The 18,040-nt window shown below is 33.0% G+C and overlaps 1 protein-coding gene across 3 annotated transcripts in view; it reads right to left on the bottom strand.

Moving 5' to 3' along the window:
* Positions 1-16,400, bottom strand: part of LOC114326199 (prostatic acid phosphatase) — a 47,573-nt gene extending 31,173 nt beyond the window's left edge. Inside the window, exon 1 of one of the 3 annotated variants that reach the window (XM_028274468.2) lies at positions 16,241-16,400. In XM_028274468.2, the coding sequence (XP_028130269.1) occupies positions 16,241-16,285 (45 nt within the window). In that variant the 5' untranslated portion in view covers positions 16,286-16,400. Of the gene's footprint in view, positions 1-6,492; positions 6,643-9,709; positions 9,996-16,240 lie in introns of those variants that run through there. The other 2 variants (XM_028274467.2, XM_028274469.2) reach the window with 2 other exon arrangements.
* Between the last annotated feature and the right edge of the window lie 1,640 nt (positions 16,401-18,040).

Genomic DNA, 18,040 nt, shown 5'->3' with positions numbered 1-18,040 from the left:
CAAAGTTGGTAGTAGTGAGATCAGCTGCACTCATAATTATATCCGAAACGTACGTGCCAATTACATGACCTCGGTGGTCTAGTTGTTGAGCGTTCGGTCAGAGTTCGAAACGTCCCGGGTTCCAATCCTCTACGATTCATTTTTTTAGTTGTTTTAATAAAAATTTTTTGAAAGTGGTAGATAAGAAAGTTAGTTTAATATTTAAATAGAATACAATTACTTCGTTAAAATTATATAATAGAAGTATAACTTCTTACGTGCGTACAAAGTACACACACATTCTTTTTTTAGGATGTACCTTAGTTTGCCAAATGCCGCCCATGCTAGTCTAACTCGTCTTTTGATTTCTGCTATTTGGTTTTCCTTGTTAAGCTTTATAATTTGACCTAGATATATATAATCGTCGATCCTCATTGTGATGTCCTCATCTGTATTTGTGTTATGATTTTGGTCTTGCTGTTTTTTAAGGCATATCTTTCCGTCGTCTATGTCCAGTTCTTTCATCATTTCAAAAAATTCGTCTTTTTTATCTGTTATCTTAGAAGGTTTAAGCACAGAAGGTTGTCCACAAATTTTTATACCTTTTTCTTCCCATTCTAATCTTTTAAAAATATCTTCCACAGCCTGATTGAAAAGTTTCGGTGATATTGTGTCACCCTTTCTCACGCCTCCACTAAGAGAAGCGTGAGACAAAAATAATAGGTACCCATATTTAATTGTTTTCTTCGTATTTTTGACGAGAAAACGCAGAATAAAATGGTATAACATGTTACCTATATCTACGATTTGGAATACTTAAAATCACGTCGTGGAACCTGGGCTTCTACACTTTGAAATATGTGTATGAGCGAGACCACAAAATGTATCAATACTCATACTCTTATGAATCACATCTAATGGATCATCAAATCCTTCATATTTTCCTATGTCTCTCCTATGACTCTACAGCCCAAGTCGAGCCCTGGCCTACCCCAGCATCTCCCTCCAAGCATTCCTTTCCTTGGTTGTTCTCCTCCAATTCCCCACCATCACATTAAAATCGGTTCTTTCTTCATCTATTCACCTTTTCCTTGGTCTTGTCTTCCTACTGGCCTATGTCCCACCATAGTTCCAGCATACTTCCATCATAGTTCTACTAGGTGTTCTATTATTATCCATTCTTGTAAGGTGTTCCTGCCCAGCGCAATCTATGTATTTTTGCATTACTTGCTATATATAAAATGTCTTCAACTTGTCTTAGATAAAATGTAGTTAATCTTTAATGTCGGTTTTTTGATCAGTTCTTCTCTCTTGAGATCCCAAATAGCTATCAAATTTCCGAGGGCAGCTATGTCACTATTTTTTGTCCACTTTACAATTTTTCTCCGAAAATTCCACACCTGTAATTTTGAACCAATCAAAATACGTTATTTTGACAGATCACCATGGCAACGGAGGTATTTTATCGGAAATTTTTTGCTCGTGGGGTACCCAACAGCGAATTATAGTGGAAATTTTTTGACGTTTACAATAACAGAACATTTTTGACAGACTGGTTTTTATTTGTTTACATAATTTAGTTTTGATTCATTTTAGTTACAAAGCTAAGATGTTTTCTATATTCTTCGGACACCTCCTCTCTTCTTAATGGCGAAAATGCAAGACTTTGAATGTTTTCAATTAAGTTTCTATGTCTAATAAAATATATATAATATTTAGACACTAATTTATTTACCTTTTTCCCATTCAGTACTTTCAATTTTGCGTAGTTTAGACGCAAATATTCGTGGACAATTTGGAACAGATTTTCTTTCTTCAAGTTGAAGCCACAATCCTCTATTAATTCAAATAAATAAGCCATGGTACGATGATTGATCTTTACATCAGATAATTTCACGCATATTTTGCATATTGTATGATTTTCAAATCGATTCATTTTTTAAACAAAGAATTTTATTGGTTTTACTGACTGTGCAATATTATTTATTGTAACAAAACGCGAGTTTTTTTTTGATGTTTTGAAGTGTCAAAATATAATGATCACAGCCTCCTATGATTGATGCTTGCTGACGCTGGTTATGAATTCCATACCATTAAAACGCGCATAACGCACGTTAAGAAAAACGCCAAAAAATAATTTTCTATCACTTGTAGTTACTCAAAACTTATGTAAAATTGAAGAATATACTATTTTCTATCTTGAAATGGTATTCCCATGCAACTACAATGAGTAGAAATTACGAATTTGAAAGCCTAAATAATTGCTGACAAAGCTATGGCGCGCTATTAATCTGTTCATGCAGCTTCCCGAAAAACCTCTAAAATTATAATTTTCTACCACAGGTTTCTGACCACAATAATGATTTTAATGTTTATATTACTGAATAGGGAATTGAACACCCTTTCAAATGAGCTACGCACGACCCCTATTTCCATTTAAAAAATGATTTATTACGTCATCACGCTCAGATGGATGACGTCACCAGTATGAAATATATGCCAAAAAATTGCAATATAAAAATAATGTTTCTGCATTTCCTTAAAATCTAATGACTACTGCCAAATATCGAGGTGGATTGTTTTCTTTGGTCCATCTTTTATATTAAAAAACATGGTTTCAGTATTCAAAAAGATCAATCTTATAAACTATAACTATACCATATTTTTTAAAGTATATCAAAGTCAACTTTTCTAGCTTTTAAGTTGGCAAAAGTTTTTATTGCTTCGGTGGTATCTATTTTTATTTGCTTTTCTATACTTATTAAAGCCAATTATTTTTTATCAATTTAAGTTTAGAAACAGGCCTTTCTAATTCAGCTATTGTTACTGGAAGTGTTAAATATATCCTTAGACATGTAGAAATATTTAGGAAAACGGAGAGTAAATTATTTTAGAATATATTATATAACTTAAAATATCGAGTGGAGTTGTGTCTATATTTTTCAAAAATATTGGTAACAATTCTAAGTCTTGGAATATATCTTCACCATCCATATCAGATCTATTCCCAAGCGTTTTTATCACTAGTTTTTTTTTTGTAAATTTAAACATTGTGTTATTTTTAAGTTTTCTTCGGACTTTCTCCAACTCAATATACTTTCCATGAAATAAAAATTATAATTATGTTCCCTCAACATTTCAAATTTTACAAGTTGGTGACTCATTGTCACTCGACATTCATTATTGGTCAAAATAGTGTACGCGTCATCTTTTTGAAATTATTGTCGGAATAATCTAAATGGGTTTCATATTTCATTTCCATATCGTAGGTGTAATAAGCATTAATAGCCTTTGTAAAAAATACCGAAAGTGTACTTGTATGTTTTTGTTATTTGTAGTTTTTTTAAGGACAAAAAGCGCAAGTTTGAGCCTAGCAAATGTTCAGCTTGCGCCCCTTGGATTTGGCGCCCGGGTGCCTCGCACCCCTTGCACCCCCGGGTTAAGACGGCCCTGCATTTATCTTAGGGTTTAGAATATAACCCTAAAACTTTTTCTTCTTCCTCTTTATAAGCAATATTCTATGGAAAGTTGTCACTATGATTTTTTGCGTGATCGTCCGATACTTCTTCTAACCATGGGTGATTTACCTCTTGTTTTTTTTTACTACACGGGTCTTCCCCATTTTGCTTATATCGTTATTCCATTATTTCTGTTTAGTGCCCATTCGTTTATACACTGTACGTTACATTTGCTTTTAATGCCTTCACTCCTCTTTCGATCTTTCAACGTATTTCCTGACTATAATTCTTCCCAGTAAGTAGGTACGCTCATCTCTGTCGTTTCCAATTGCAGTAGCCTTTGTGTTGTGGCTGTGTCGGGTATTTCATTTCTTCTGATGTATAATATGTTTTTATTGGTCTTACACTGGGTTTATAAATTCTTGACTTTATCCCAGTGTGAGCATGTCGATTTCGCGATGTAGTGTTATTAAGGCATCCTGCCAGTCTATTTGCTTATTGTGCTTCATCTCTCACTTCTATGTCCAGGTCTCCATAGCCCTCCAAGCTTCATAACTCCAAGGTGTTTGATTTCCATTACTTGTTCAATACTGATGCCATTGATTTCTTCTTCTTACTTCTTGTATGTAGGCTTTAAAGCCTGTTTCTTCTTCAATATTAGCCTCCTAAATTGTTTAAGTTATCGCAGCATCTTTTTCTTGGTCTGCCAATACTTCTTCGTCCATTTGGTGACTTATCTCGTGCTATTCGTACTATCCTATCCACTGCCATTCTACTAATGTGTTCGTTCCACTCCTGTTTCCGTTTTGTCACCCTTCCATTTATGTCTTCTAGATTGCATGATCTTCTTAAGTTTTCGCTTCTCTCCCTATCCAACGACTTTTCCCTGATATTTGTCGGAGTATTTTCATCTCTGTTGTTTCTAGTAGTAGTCTCGTTTTAGATGTGTCAGGTCTTGTCTCCGCCGTGTAAGTAAATATCGGTCTAATTGCTGCTTTATAGATTCTTGCTTTTGTGTCTTGTGTTAGGTGTTTGTTCTTCCAGATTGTGTCACCCGCCGCTTTACTTGCTTTTAAGCTTTGTTGTACTTCCTCTTCAACGTCTCCGTAACTGATTATATCTATTCCCAGATATCTAAACCTTGCTTCCTGCTTTATTATTTTCCCATCAATTTCGATTTTACATCGTAGTGGGTATTTAGATGTTGTCATACATTTGGTTTTTTCTGCTGATATTACCATATTGTATTTCTTGGCTGTTGTATTGAAGATTCGCGAGTTCAAGCGAGGGTGCTGCCACTTATTTGGAACTAGAGAAATTGGGATGGAAAAATAAACCAATCATCCGTTAACCTATGTATGGATGTCGTTTGAAAGCCTGTCGGATGTGTTCATTTAATAAATAATTCAGTTATATTAATTAATTACGTCAATAACAATATTAATTATAGAAAAATACGATATCCCAATTACATCGGCCATTTTCATGCAACTGCACTGCCACCTATAGTCGATTGAGTTCGCGAATATGTGTTAATCTTTGGAGATCGTCTTCTGTCTCGGCGATTAATGCGGCGTCGTCTGCATAACATAGTATTTGTATTTCTTTTTTCCCCATTCTGTAACCATGATCTTTACGTACTGCTTCTATTATTTCGTCCATTATTATATTAAAGAGCAGTGGGCTTAACGAGTCACCTTGTCTGACTCCGCTTTGTACTAGTATAAACTGCGTTAGTTTTCCATTTATCTTTGCCTGTATTCGATTATGAAAGTAGATGTTTTCGATGGTTTGTACATATAATATTGATTGCTATGTTTCTTCTATATAGTAAATGTAGGACGTCTTCGACTTGGATGCGATCGAAAGCCTTTGTCAGGTCTATAAAACATATATATGCTGGTTTATTGTACTCAATGGCCTTTTCTGTGATTTGTCTCAGTACAAATACGGCGTCTACGCAGGATCTTCCGGGTCTGAATCCTTGTTGTTCATCTAATATGTTAGTTTATTGATATTGTTGGTTAGAACTTTTGTGGTTAGCTTAAGTGCGGTGTTCAGTAGATTTATACCTCTATAATTGTTGGGGTTTTCTTTGTCTCCTTTCTTGAACATTGGTATCATTATGCTGTTTCTCCATGCGTCTGGTATCTTGCAGTGCAATATTAGTTTTTGTATAAGTTTTGTCATCTCTAGGATTATACTTTCTCCTCCGTATTTTAAAAGCTCGTTGGTTATTCCGTCTGGTCCTGGCGACTTTCTATTTTTGAGTGAATTTATGGCTACCTCTACTTCCTGAAAACTGATTTCTATTTCGTGTCTTAATTCAGGTAGGTTATTGTTTTGATTATTATTTAGATTTCTATTTTACATTTTATTGGTTGTTTGCTGATGAGGTACTATTATTTTAAAAACAAGTGAAAAATCGGGTGAAAATTCTGTTGTAATTGGTAATATGTAATATTTAATTACAAAATGTGTATCTAATATTTAATTATAAAACTAATTAAAAATCCAAATGTATTACAAAAGCTAATTATTGCCCAGAGCGAATGTTTTCGGACTTGTCAGTCCGTCTTCAGTGAGCTTTGAAGTAATTGTACTAATAACCGAAAAACCAAAGAGTTGTTGAGTTTAAATTGTTGACTACATATACATACTTAAAAGTATTAAATTAAACGACATAAAGTCTGAAATAGTTTGTTTGTTTTCTATGAATATCATATTAAATACCTACTTTTGCTCTTATGCTAAATCTGTGGACTAGTCTTTGTAGACTATCTTCATCTTGGTCTGTCAGTTATGGGAAAGCATACATTTTTAGATTTCATAGCTACTTAATTTTTCTCAGAGAAAATCTAATTTCGGTATACGGTATACGTGAAACACCCTGTACGTTAAATATTAAACACTACAACTTATGTCGTATGATAAATAAAAGACTAGATATATTGTTAGTAGTAAATAAGTCGTGTAAAATGTTTAACAAATCTATTGTATGGTCAGTTTTTATTACTTTGTCACATGCGTTTCAAAACTAAAATGTAATCCTTACTCTACTTTTGCGATTGTTTTTGCAGCTACTACAATCCATTCTGTATACTTGGTGCTTGGTTTTAATTGCACTTCACCGTTGAACATACACAAAATGTTTACAATAAACAGCAATCAGAATTATGAGTGGTACTAAAAATTGCATGTCCGTATCAGGCCAAAGGTCTGACATAGTTGACCTCAAAAATATAAACACTTATAATTATTATTGCCAATATTATAACCCACAATGTTTTTATATTCTGAATACATATTAGTCCTGTCGCCAGGGGGTACAACGGCCTCCTTTATTCAGATGGACTTACCCAAGTTTTTTTTATGTATTTTGACTCGTAGAACACGAATTTTTTGGGTAACAGTTGATCCGGATGTCGATAAGATTGTTATAAACAAAGAACTTGAGGAATCACATAACAGCGATTTTTCGCAAAAACAAACATTTTTTTGTATTCTTTGGGTGATTCCAAGCAAAAAATGTTCTTATAAGTTTTTTCGTAGGATGCATAGATTTCGAGATTATAAGGGTGAAAGGGTGGTAAATATAACAAACATTAAGGGGTAATTCTACATGAAAAATTAATGACAGTTTGCTTTATAAACGTATGTCCGCAATGCTTCGTTTTATAGATACGGGGTGTTGAAATTTTTCTTACAAACTGACGATTTATTTATTGCTCTAAAACCGATTGAGATATGTAAATGAAATTTAGTAGGTTTTAAGAGGTACCTAGTTATTGCGCCTTCTTTGACATACAATTAAGAATTTTATATTCACCACTAGCGCGCATAAATTTAACGGTTTGAAATTTTTTAAAGAAAAAAAAAAGAATGTGTGTGTACTTTGTACGCACGTAAGAAGTTATACTTCTATTATTATGATTTCAACGAAATTAATATACTTAACAGGTTGTTTGTATTTTATTTAAATATTAAACTAACTTTCTTTACCTACCACTTTTAAATTTTTTTTATTAAAACGATACCAAAAATATAAAAAAAAGAATATGGATCGTCCGGGATTTGAACCCGGGACCCCTTGATCTCCGGCTACACGCTTTACTACTCAGCTATATTCCCTTTGCTATATTTCAATTCAAAAATAATGATAGATAATAAATCTTGACATATGACTTTAAATTATTATATTTAATGTCAAATCTAGAGGTGTGATTGGTTTTTCGTAAATTGTAGGACAAAACTGCATTAAGTTGTGTAGAATAAATAAAACACACTGGAAAAATTAAAAATTAAATTTAAAATTAACACAAAATGAATAACTTTTACAGTGAACAAGTATGGAATTTAAATATATGTATTATTCGAAATATGCATTTTAAACGTTATTTTTTTGTATTTAGATTTAGGGCAATTGCGTTATCTGTGATGGCAACAACGAAGTGATTCATGAACAATAATTGTCAGTCTGAACACAGGTTTACATTGGGAAAAAAAAGTGTACCAGTTTTATATGACGCGAAGGTACCTACAGTCGGAAAAATGAAAGAATACCCATGAACGAACATATAAAACACTCTGTATTTTCCTGTCACCGTATCACAAAGGAAATTGTCCAGTGCAAGTAAATGTAACAATAATTATTACATGTACTTTCGCCGGCCAATTTTTTATGTGATACGGTGACAGGAAAATACAGAATACAGCGTGTTTTATAATAATGTTCGTTCATGGGTATTCTTTTATTTTTCCGACTGTACCTACTTACGTTTTCGTTAAGATGTTTTATTTTTTGCATGAAAACGGAGTGTCGTAGTAAAAAAAGGGAAGATGGATTTTTGTCATAAATTGAACGAGAATTTTTCAAAAATAATTTTTAATTTGAAATATCTCAGTGGCGTACTATTTTTGTCTGTAAAAAAATTCAGACCATTACTCATATGCGCGCCAACGGTTGATACAAAATTCTTAGTTGTATGTCAAAACATGTATACATCATGTATACATCAAATACGCTTTAAGAGTCGTATCAGTTTTTTTAGGAACCAGCTGTACATGGAGAAATAGGAAGATTTTTAAGAAAATTTAAAAATGCGCTCAATAATTTGATCTTATTTTTTTCAAAAACCATTCATTTTAAACTCGCTCAACTTTTTGAACATAAAAATAACACTGTAGTAAAACGTATTGTAGAAGGAAAACGATGCATTTAAATTCTTTTGGATGAGGGGTTAAATATACTTCTCAATTTTTTTCTTAAAATTCGTTAGTCATCAATTTTTTGCAGCTATCTCGCTTAGTTTGAATGTAATCGACATTTAATATTGCTTATTTGAAAGGACTTTTCAAGCACAATAAAAGGTTGGTAGGATTATACACCTAAAATCGACTGTTTCTCTGTTATTTCAAGTTGAATACACTGATTTGAGCATGCACAGAAAAAACAAACTCATTTTACCTACCATATCTCTTTTTGTGTTATCACTAGAAGATTGAAGACGGAACGAATCTCTTTGTTTTTTATGAGGTACAAAAATGTTTTATATAATTTTTTTAGTTAGATGCATGGTTTTTGAGGTATTCGCAAAAAACCGTTTGAAAAGGTGTTATATTTCAATGAAAATGGCCAATTTTCAACCACGAATAACTCAAAAAATATTGAGTTTTCGAAAAAAAATTATAGAACAGTTTTTACTTAGAATTAGGTTCTCTAGCAACTTCCGTAGTTGTTTAACCAAAAAATTTTCCACGCCCGAGAAGGGGTGGGAACCGCCCCCAAGACAAAATCACACATCGGCATAGGGTAGACTTTGAATAAGGAGATATTTTTAGGCTATTCCTAAAATTTCATTAAAATCCATGCAGTAGGATAGAATTCGGAGGTAATACTGTTCTTGCTCTCATTGACTGCCCTAAAAGTGGGTCATACTTATTTACAAACACCCTGTAGAATATAATAAGTGTACAAGTGACACTGAAATTGATGCTGAAAAATCCAAATCATTAAATTGAAGGGACCAATATTATGGCGGGAACATAGTCAGTCATTTATAGGAAATGGATGCTACGCCGATGATAAAACAGCTGTTAGTTAAAATACTCAGTAGGAAAAAGAATATGAATCATTGGTATTTCCTCTTAGATTGTAATGACATTTTATAAATTTGTTTTTTTAGTTTAAAGATTTAAAACTTCTCAAACAAATAAACGACTAATACATCAGGTATATTGTTTTATCTGTATTGTTCCATAAAATTACTTACAGTCAAATCTTCGTGTTCTGATGGATGTTCTTGACGAACACTATTCATGCTACCAAAACTGTGTTTTATATCTCTTCATTCTTGAAAAACGAGGACGATAATTTATCATTAAACCGGTCTGGTTCGTGTTAAGTTCTTTTATCAGTTCATTATTAGTGGTCAGAAACTCGTCACAATATAACATCACTCATACCATAAGTACCTACGTACGTATTGTTTTTACTCACTAAAGACGAAGAAACGAAGTCCGCCAAAAATAGTGATTTTATATCAACAAAAGCTTGCAAATAAATGTTATAAACCACTATTACTAACTAACCAATTACTTTTAAAATCGTAGTACCTAGGTACCTATTTATTTTAACTGAAGGTAGATATAGTTTGTTCAACCTTGATAAAATTTAAATTGCATACCGAACATTTCCATATTAGAATAAATAGCCTTGAATGTTTCACATTATTATTTGAAATAATTATCCGTTACTTATATGATACAAATTATAATTAACTGTAGAACCTAAAGTAGGTAGCTAGCTCAAGACAAAGGCATTTTTTATTTTATTTTATTTATTCGACACATTTATGAGATCACAATAAAAGTTAAATTAAAATTCTCGATGGTTGCAAACAGGAAAACTTGGGGACTGCCCTCGTAGGCCCGCTTGTGGCACTGCTCCGTTAAGGTACGTATCCACACGTTGATGCTCCGTTGAAGCGTGTAGCAGCTCCACATAGTGGATACGTTGGTGCTCGCCACTCACCCTGCGGTTTATATATTATTGTGTTTCAATTTATCAATCAAAGATAGAATAAAAATTTTAATTTTTTTTAATATAACGCGGGCACATAAATTTGATACACCCTGTATATTGATTTGTAACTATTTATTATAAGTAGTTTTTAAGAAGTGATTTATCGTTAGTAAGTTTTTTCCCTGAAAAATAAAACACATTAGGAAAGAAAGTGATATGATTAGACAATAATTGTTCAGGGTATTTGGAGATTATAACGGTGTTTTGTTATGCACGAGGCCAAAAGCCACAGTAATTAGTTCTTAGATAATTTCCGAAAAGTCATAAGTTGAGTAGAAGTATTGTTTGATAGAATGACTGGATTTTTCGAATAAAAAAAAGAAGGTGGGGAGATAAATGTTTCTGATTGGCTAGGCACTTTGGAATGGGGAAAGAGAAGCTGGAAAGTTGAGACAGTTTGAAAAAGAAAAGGTTATTATGTATTTGGCATCGCGGAAGAGCAGTCAACGTTTTCGTGGATAGTTAGATAGCAAGTACCAGTGGGTGATTGATAGTGGAGAATAGAGCTGAAAAGTGGAACGAGAGACAGATCAAATTGAGACGAAATACCTCTTTGATTCTGTATTATTGTGAGAAGGAGAGGAGAATTTTTGGAGTTTGTTTTTGTTGGAGAATTGGTGCTGGTGTGCTGCTAGATTGAAACTTGAGAACGGACAGGGCTTTGATGGGTAGCCTAACATAGTCAACAAGGGAGAGCTGTTTTGGGTCAAGAGAAGACGTCAGAGTGAGTGAAGCAAAAGGTCAGTCAATTTATGTGAAAGATATTTTTATGTTCGGAAACTAAAATTTTGAGTAAAAGCATATGAATTAAGATTGAAATATTTCAAAACTTAAATAGGAAGTATAAGTAATTTTGCGAATACCTAAATTTGTTTGTTTAGCTTGTTTTATCAAAGTCATCGGAAACAAACCGATAAATTGTTATTTGAACTAGAATAAATGTAAGTGGTAAAAATTTCATTCGGACAGCTGTGTCCACAGGTTTTAATTTGATCAATTTTTTAGAGTATTGATTTTGATAATAAAAGACAATTCTGTATGCTTATTTTATATTTCTATTTAATTCCTTTTCCTAATAAATTTTCCCGATTAGAACCAACTAAGAGATACTGAAACCACGAGAGAAGATAAGTATAACATAAGATAATTTAGATATTTTTTTTGTATTATAAAAAGGCACCCTGAGATGTTTTTTTAATTTTTTTGCATGATTTATGACCATTGGATAATTGATTAAATAATTAATTGGAGTAATCAAATAAAGACTAGGTAATTGATATAAAAGTAATAAAAAGTAGATCACAACAATATGTAGGGGAGCGCATGCCGTATCCATTTGAGCAGCTACACGGAGCACCAACGTATGGATACGTACCTTTATCTACTTGATGGATTAAACCTCCCCACAGCTGCATGATGGTGATAATAGCTTACCCCATCTGTGCAACATGTACGCACATCGACAATTTTGAATTCTGATGCAGTTAAGTATGCACCAGGTTTTACTTCTTGTCCTTCTACGGCACTACAGCCCAAATTGAGCCTTGGCCTCCTTTATTTTTTGCCTCCACCCTTGCCTGTCTGTGGCTGCTCTTCTCCATACACAGACTCCTAAAAGGGCTTGTGCGTCGCTGTTTACTATGTCTTCCCAGCGCTTTCGTGGCTTCCCAACCGGTCTCTTTCCTTGCATTCTAGCATTCAGTGCTCGTTTTGGTAGCCTATCCTCTCCCATTCTTATCACATGTCCGGCCCATTGCAATCTTTGTATTCTAATGAAGTCTGACAGAGTTGATAAAGTTCGTTGTTGTATCGACTTCTGAAGATTCCGTTTTCCCTCACAGGTCCTAGTATTCTCCTGAGTACTTTCCTTTCGAATGTGTCGAGTTTGTTTTTGGATGTTTCTTTCAGGACCTACCCTTCACTGCCATAGCATGTTATTGGCCGAATTAAGGTTTTATAGATTCTCATCTTTGTATTTCGGTGGACACTTTTAGACCGAAATATATGGGAGAGGGCAAAATAAGCTCTGTTTGCCTGCGTTATTCTCTTCCGTATTTCTCCATCTTCTGATCCGTCGGCATATATTTCTACTCCCAGGTATGTAAATTTTTCAACCGTTTCAATGTCATCTTCATGTATAATGTTTTCTGGGACTATATTTCTTCTCGTCTGAGTCATTATCTTTGTTTTTTCTGTGTTAATTTCCAGACCTATAATTTTTGTTTGTGTTTTTATGCATATGTTTCCTGTGCTCCTGTTGCATGGTGTTCTACTCATAATATTAATATCATCAGCATAAGCGGCCAGTTGAACCGTTCGGTTGGTCAGTAGATTTCCTCGTCCAGTTTGCATTTGCCTAACCGCATACTCCAGTGCCAGGTTAAACAATGTTGGGGCCAGCCCATCACCCTGCTTTAGTCCCTGCGAAATGTTGAAAAAGTCTGTCCGGTGGTTTTGTATTCGTATACATGCCTGAGTGTCATCCATTGTGGCTTTAATGAGTCTTATTAGCTTGTGTGGTATTGCCAATTCAGCCAATAATATATAGTATAGTTTGTCCCTTTTGACTGGGTCGTATGCCTGTTTGAAGTCTACAAACACGTTGTGAACATCAACATCGTGTTCCCATGCTTTGCTCAAGATCTGTTTGACTGTAAATATTTGATCCAGTGTCGATCTTCCCCGTAGGAAGCCCGTCTGATACTCTCCAATAATATTTTCTGCTAGTGGTTGGAGCCGCTGGTTTATAATATACGTGAGAACTTTATATGCTGTACATAGTAGAGAGATTCCACGGTAGTTTTTGCACTGGAGTTTGTCTCCTTTTTTATAGATCGGGCATACTATACTTTTCTTTCAGTCGTCGGGTATTTTCTCTTCTTGCCATACGTCTTTGATGAGCGCGTGGATGTGACTTGCTAGGTGGTCGCCACCTACCTTATATAGTTCTGCTGGTATTTCGTTAACTCCTGGAGCTTTATTGTTTTTCTGGGCCTTAATGGCTTCGAGAACTTCCTCTATGGTTGGAGCTTCTACTCCATTCTCTTCTACGTAGATCATACCCATTTCATCTTCCAACCAGGTTTTACTTAATAGGTCAAATCCAGGAGGTGTATATGTGATGCAAAGTATTTTTTTAAGCTTTTAAGCTTTTGGTTGCATGTTTTATATACCTAGTTATGAATCTGAGGCGCCATGTTTTTAAGAATCTTTTTGTATTCTTTGGTTAGAAGATTGGGTCCGTGAAGGTGTGTTGGTGGCATTTCGCTGAGTACCTACTGGCCAATGAGTTGGTAAGGATTTGATTACTCCAGCGATCATCCAACATTTTGAACATCAGCACTGTTCCATCTTGGTTCGCAATATTAATCTACAGAATAAACAAGAGCTAAGTCTGAAGACCTGTCTGTACATGCCTGTATATGCCGATACCCCACGTGCTGCACCGAAGAACTTCTGAATGATGTTATTTCTGAATTTTACTTCTCGGTAACTGTACCTAAATATGCTGTAAAGTTTAACGTCCTATCCAAAACCACACTTAAGGATTTCGGATTTTTATTGTGGTTGAATCATATATTATCAAAATGAACGTTAAGTTTTCTTGAAGCCAAATTGTTGTTTCAGTGGAAGTAGGTTACTTATTCAGTTTTAGATACGTTGGGTCGAAGTCTCCATTTTTGATAGTAACATATCCCAGAACTTCTAGATCTTCCATCAGAATCTCTTCAGCTTCTTCTACCTATTTTGTTTGTATTAATAAAGCCTAGTCATCGGCATAGCCAAACTTTGTTGACGTTGACACAAAAGTAGTTTATAACTCTTAAGACAACGTAACTATGGACATAAATTTTTGCATTAGTTATTAGTTTAATTGACCAAATGTCCAGATAAATGTTATAAATTTACCAAATTTTTTGCAGTGGTATTTGATTTTATTGGAATGGATGTTCTGTTTGTGTTAAAGATCCAACTTTCGACGGAAAATCTTCATGGAATAACTAAATGAAACAGTTCGATCAGCTGCAAGAGCAAATGGATGGTTCGAAAAAGAAAAGACTGCAAACCTGACTATTGCTCTTCGAAGAGATGCCTTATTAGATGTGCTTCAAACCATAGCCGCAGAGGAGATAGATAATCTCTAATACATATATTGGAGTTTAATCTATATAAATAAAAATTAATATGTATGTATGTACCTTATAGACTCGCAAACTATGAATTTCATCATATGATGACCTTAATCAAAGTTGTTGTACATGAACCCGGGAAGGTTTCTGAGTTGGTACGACTAACCTAAGTAAAAAGGGGGCTTGCCCCCATAATTATTATTTTTTTGGACAAACTTTTCTTTTTTAATTTTATTTGATGTAGAACCAAAAGATACATACAGTCTTAAAGTTTCACTTTTCTATCACCAACCGTTATTTTTAATAGCCATTTAAATATTTAACATATTATATAACTATAAAAAAACTTCCGGTCGCAGTGTTTGTTACCATACTCCTCCGAAACGACTTCACCGATTTTTATGAAATTTGGCAGATATTCGATCGGACTCGGAGTAGGTTGTTATCTATATTTCATACCCGTACGTCATAAGGGAGTTGCCCATAACGCTGCAACTCTCACTATAATGACGCGAAAAATACAAAATTAAGTAGGTAGACTCCTTGCTGAATTCCGAGCAGAAACGAAGTAAAATTTTTTCTCTAGCGCAATCGGTGTTCGAAATACAATATCTCAAGCCGTAGAAATATTCTGAGGACAGAAGAACGAGCGACAAATTTCATAGAAGAGAAGTGGAACAATTTGACTTTGGGACTCAAATTGGACAAAATATGAATTTTTTAGTTTTGCGAAATTTTCAAAGAATATCTCTAAACGGAACTTTTCTGACGAAGCGTAAGTAGGAGAAAATTTCTGAGCACACAAAAACAACAAGAAGCAAATTATAAAATTTTATTTAATTTTAATTAATTTTGTTTAATTTTATTTAATTTAAGTATTTTATTTATTTTCGTTTATATTATTTTATTTCATTTTTAATTCCATTTATTTTTTTTTAATTTTATTTCATTTTATTAAATTTTATTTATTTTTATTTAATTTTTTTAGCTTTATTTAATTGTATTTAAATTAATATGATTTTATTTATTTGTATTTAATTTTATTCAGTTTTACTGATTTTTATTTACTTTTATTCAATTTCATTTAATTTTAATTTAATTCATTTACGTTTTTTATTTAATTCTGTTTAGTCTTATTTAATTTTATTTTATTTAATCAACACTTATACAGTTGGAACCACCCTAAACCCAATCATAAATACAGGGTTGTTTTGAATGTAGATAAAATAAAGCTGTTATATTCATAATACGATAAACAAATTTAAGATTGTAACTGTTGCACTACAAACTTTATTTTGTTACTTCTAACATCATGTGTAATTAATTAAAAATAATAATAAGACCTCATTCACATCGAGCATTTTTTATTTATTAATTACGAATTCCTTTTGTTTATTTTAAGTTTATTGTATACAAAAGTTTGTTTTTATCTATTGAGGCAGTACGAAGTCTGCCGGGTCAGCTAGTTCTGTATAATTCTAACATTATTAATTTTTGCATAGGTATATTTTGGTTTTTACAGAACTAATTAAAAGATAGATGTAGCAAAACTATATTTTTTTCTTGTAAGAAAGATTAATGTTACTCACACTTAGCCAAAATCTTCTTCTTCCTAAAATTCTAAATCTCACCATGTGTACATCACTTAAAAACTATTTGTTTTATTTTATAGTAGTACGAGTACATATCTACAACCATCATTTTAATGTGGCAATTTTCACAAAAAATGAAAACTAACTGTACCTCACACTCACAATGTAAATAATTTTATTTTGTACGTAATCGAGCTAATCTTGCAATATTATCAAAACAAATTTTATAAAACCGTATCAGAGATAAGATTAAAAGTGACCGGAGCAAAATGAATTTGTGTGACAAAAAGTTTGCTACTCTAGAAGGTACTAGTACCTACACTTTAGAAGACCAAAAATAAGCATTTTTTCAAGATTTTTTTTCTCAGAACCTTTATTAAAAATGAACATAAAACTTTTTACATATTAATATTTAACTCTTAGGCATGCCGCACATCAAAGAAACATGAAACGTAAATTACGTTTCATGGAAATAAACCACTGCTAAACAAATATATGTCCGACCATTTATGAAACTCTCCGAAAATAAAAATGTGTCATGAGCATGAATTACACTCGTTTCATTGGTAGGCGGACTTTGAGATTTGTTTAGCAGTGTTTTCTTTTCATGAAACATGTTTTTCGTTTCATGTTTTTATGTTTTTCGTTTCATGTTTCTTTGGTGTGCGACTTGGCTTAGAGAATACAAAAAATGCATCTTTTTTATTTATGGACGTACACTATTATTGTAGAGAGCGCCAAAGTCGAGGCCTCTAAAAAAAGTAGTTCCGATGGCGGACAGTTGATCTCAGGATTGGCATCTCTGAAACAAAAAAAAATCGTACGGCATTTGAAAAAGGAAGGTTCTTTACGTAACAATTTATCACCTTTAGTGAAAAATTCCGCAAAAAAAAGTTTTTACGAAAATTTGAAAAAAATTTGTGAAAAAATCGCCCGTTTTTCTTCAGTTTCTCATGGTTTAAAATAGTTATTTTTTATTGTTTGGTCAAATTGTGGTAAATTGTCACGTAAGAAACCTTTCTTTTTCAAATGCAGTACGATTTTCTTGTTTCAGATATCTCAATCCTGAGATTAAGTGTCTGCCATCATTTTTCGAGGCCTCGAATTTTGCGCCCTCTACAATATTAGTGTACGTGCATAAATGAAGAAAGATGTATTTTTTGTACTCTCTAAAAGTTAGATATTAATATGTAAAACGTTAATTTATGTTAATTTTTAATAAAGGTTCTGAGAAAAAAATTCTTGAAAAAAATGATTATTTTTGGTCTTCTAATGTGTACTAGTACCTTAAGGGTACTTTCTTTATTTTTGAAGTTATACTTCTTTAGGCGCGATTGAGAGTAAAATTTTTCATAAATCTGCGCGCATGCGCACACAGACAGTATGACGTTTAGTTGCTAATCTTTCAAATTATGTGTCAGCGCAAATAAGCCATTAAAATAATATATTAGTGTTTTTTAGTAAATGTATTATTTATTATAATTTTTATGTCTATGGATTTGTTGTCCTCTGTAGTAAGATAATAAAATATGTAGGTATAACATTTTCCCCTCGATCTATTTGTCACCGTGTTGTGTAATTATATCCGAAACTTACGTGTCACTTACAAGAGGCTCGGTAGCCTAGTTGGTAGAACGTTGGATCAGAGATCGGAAGGTCCCCGGTTCCAGTCCTGGACGATTCATATTTTTTTTAATTTTTGGTAGTTAAATAAAAAAATTTTAAAAGTGGTAGATAAGAAAGTTAGTTTAATATTTAAATAAAATACAAATGACCTGTTAAGTATATTTACTTCGT

This window comes from Diabrotica virgifera, chromosome 2 (genome assembly GCF_917563875.1).
Source record: "Diabrotica virgifera virgifera chromosome 2, PGI_DIABVI_V3a".
Taxonomy (NCBI): Eukaryota; Metazoa; Arthropoda; class Insecta; order Coleoptera; family Chrysomelidae; genus Diabrotica; species Diabrotica virgifera.
The sequence above is the reverse complement of the archived record's forward strand: the minus strand, read 5'-3'. Positions and strand labels throughout refer to the sequence as shown.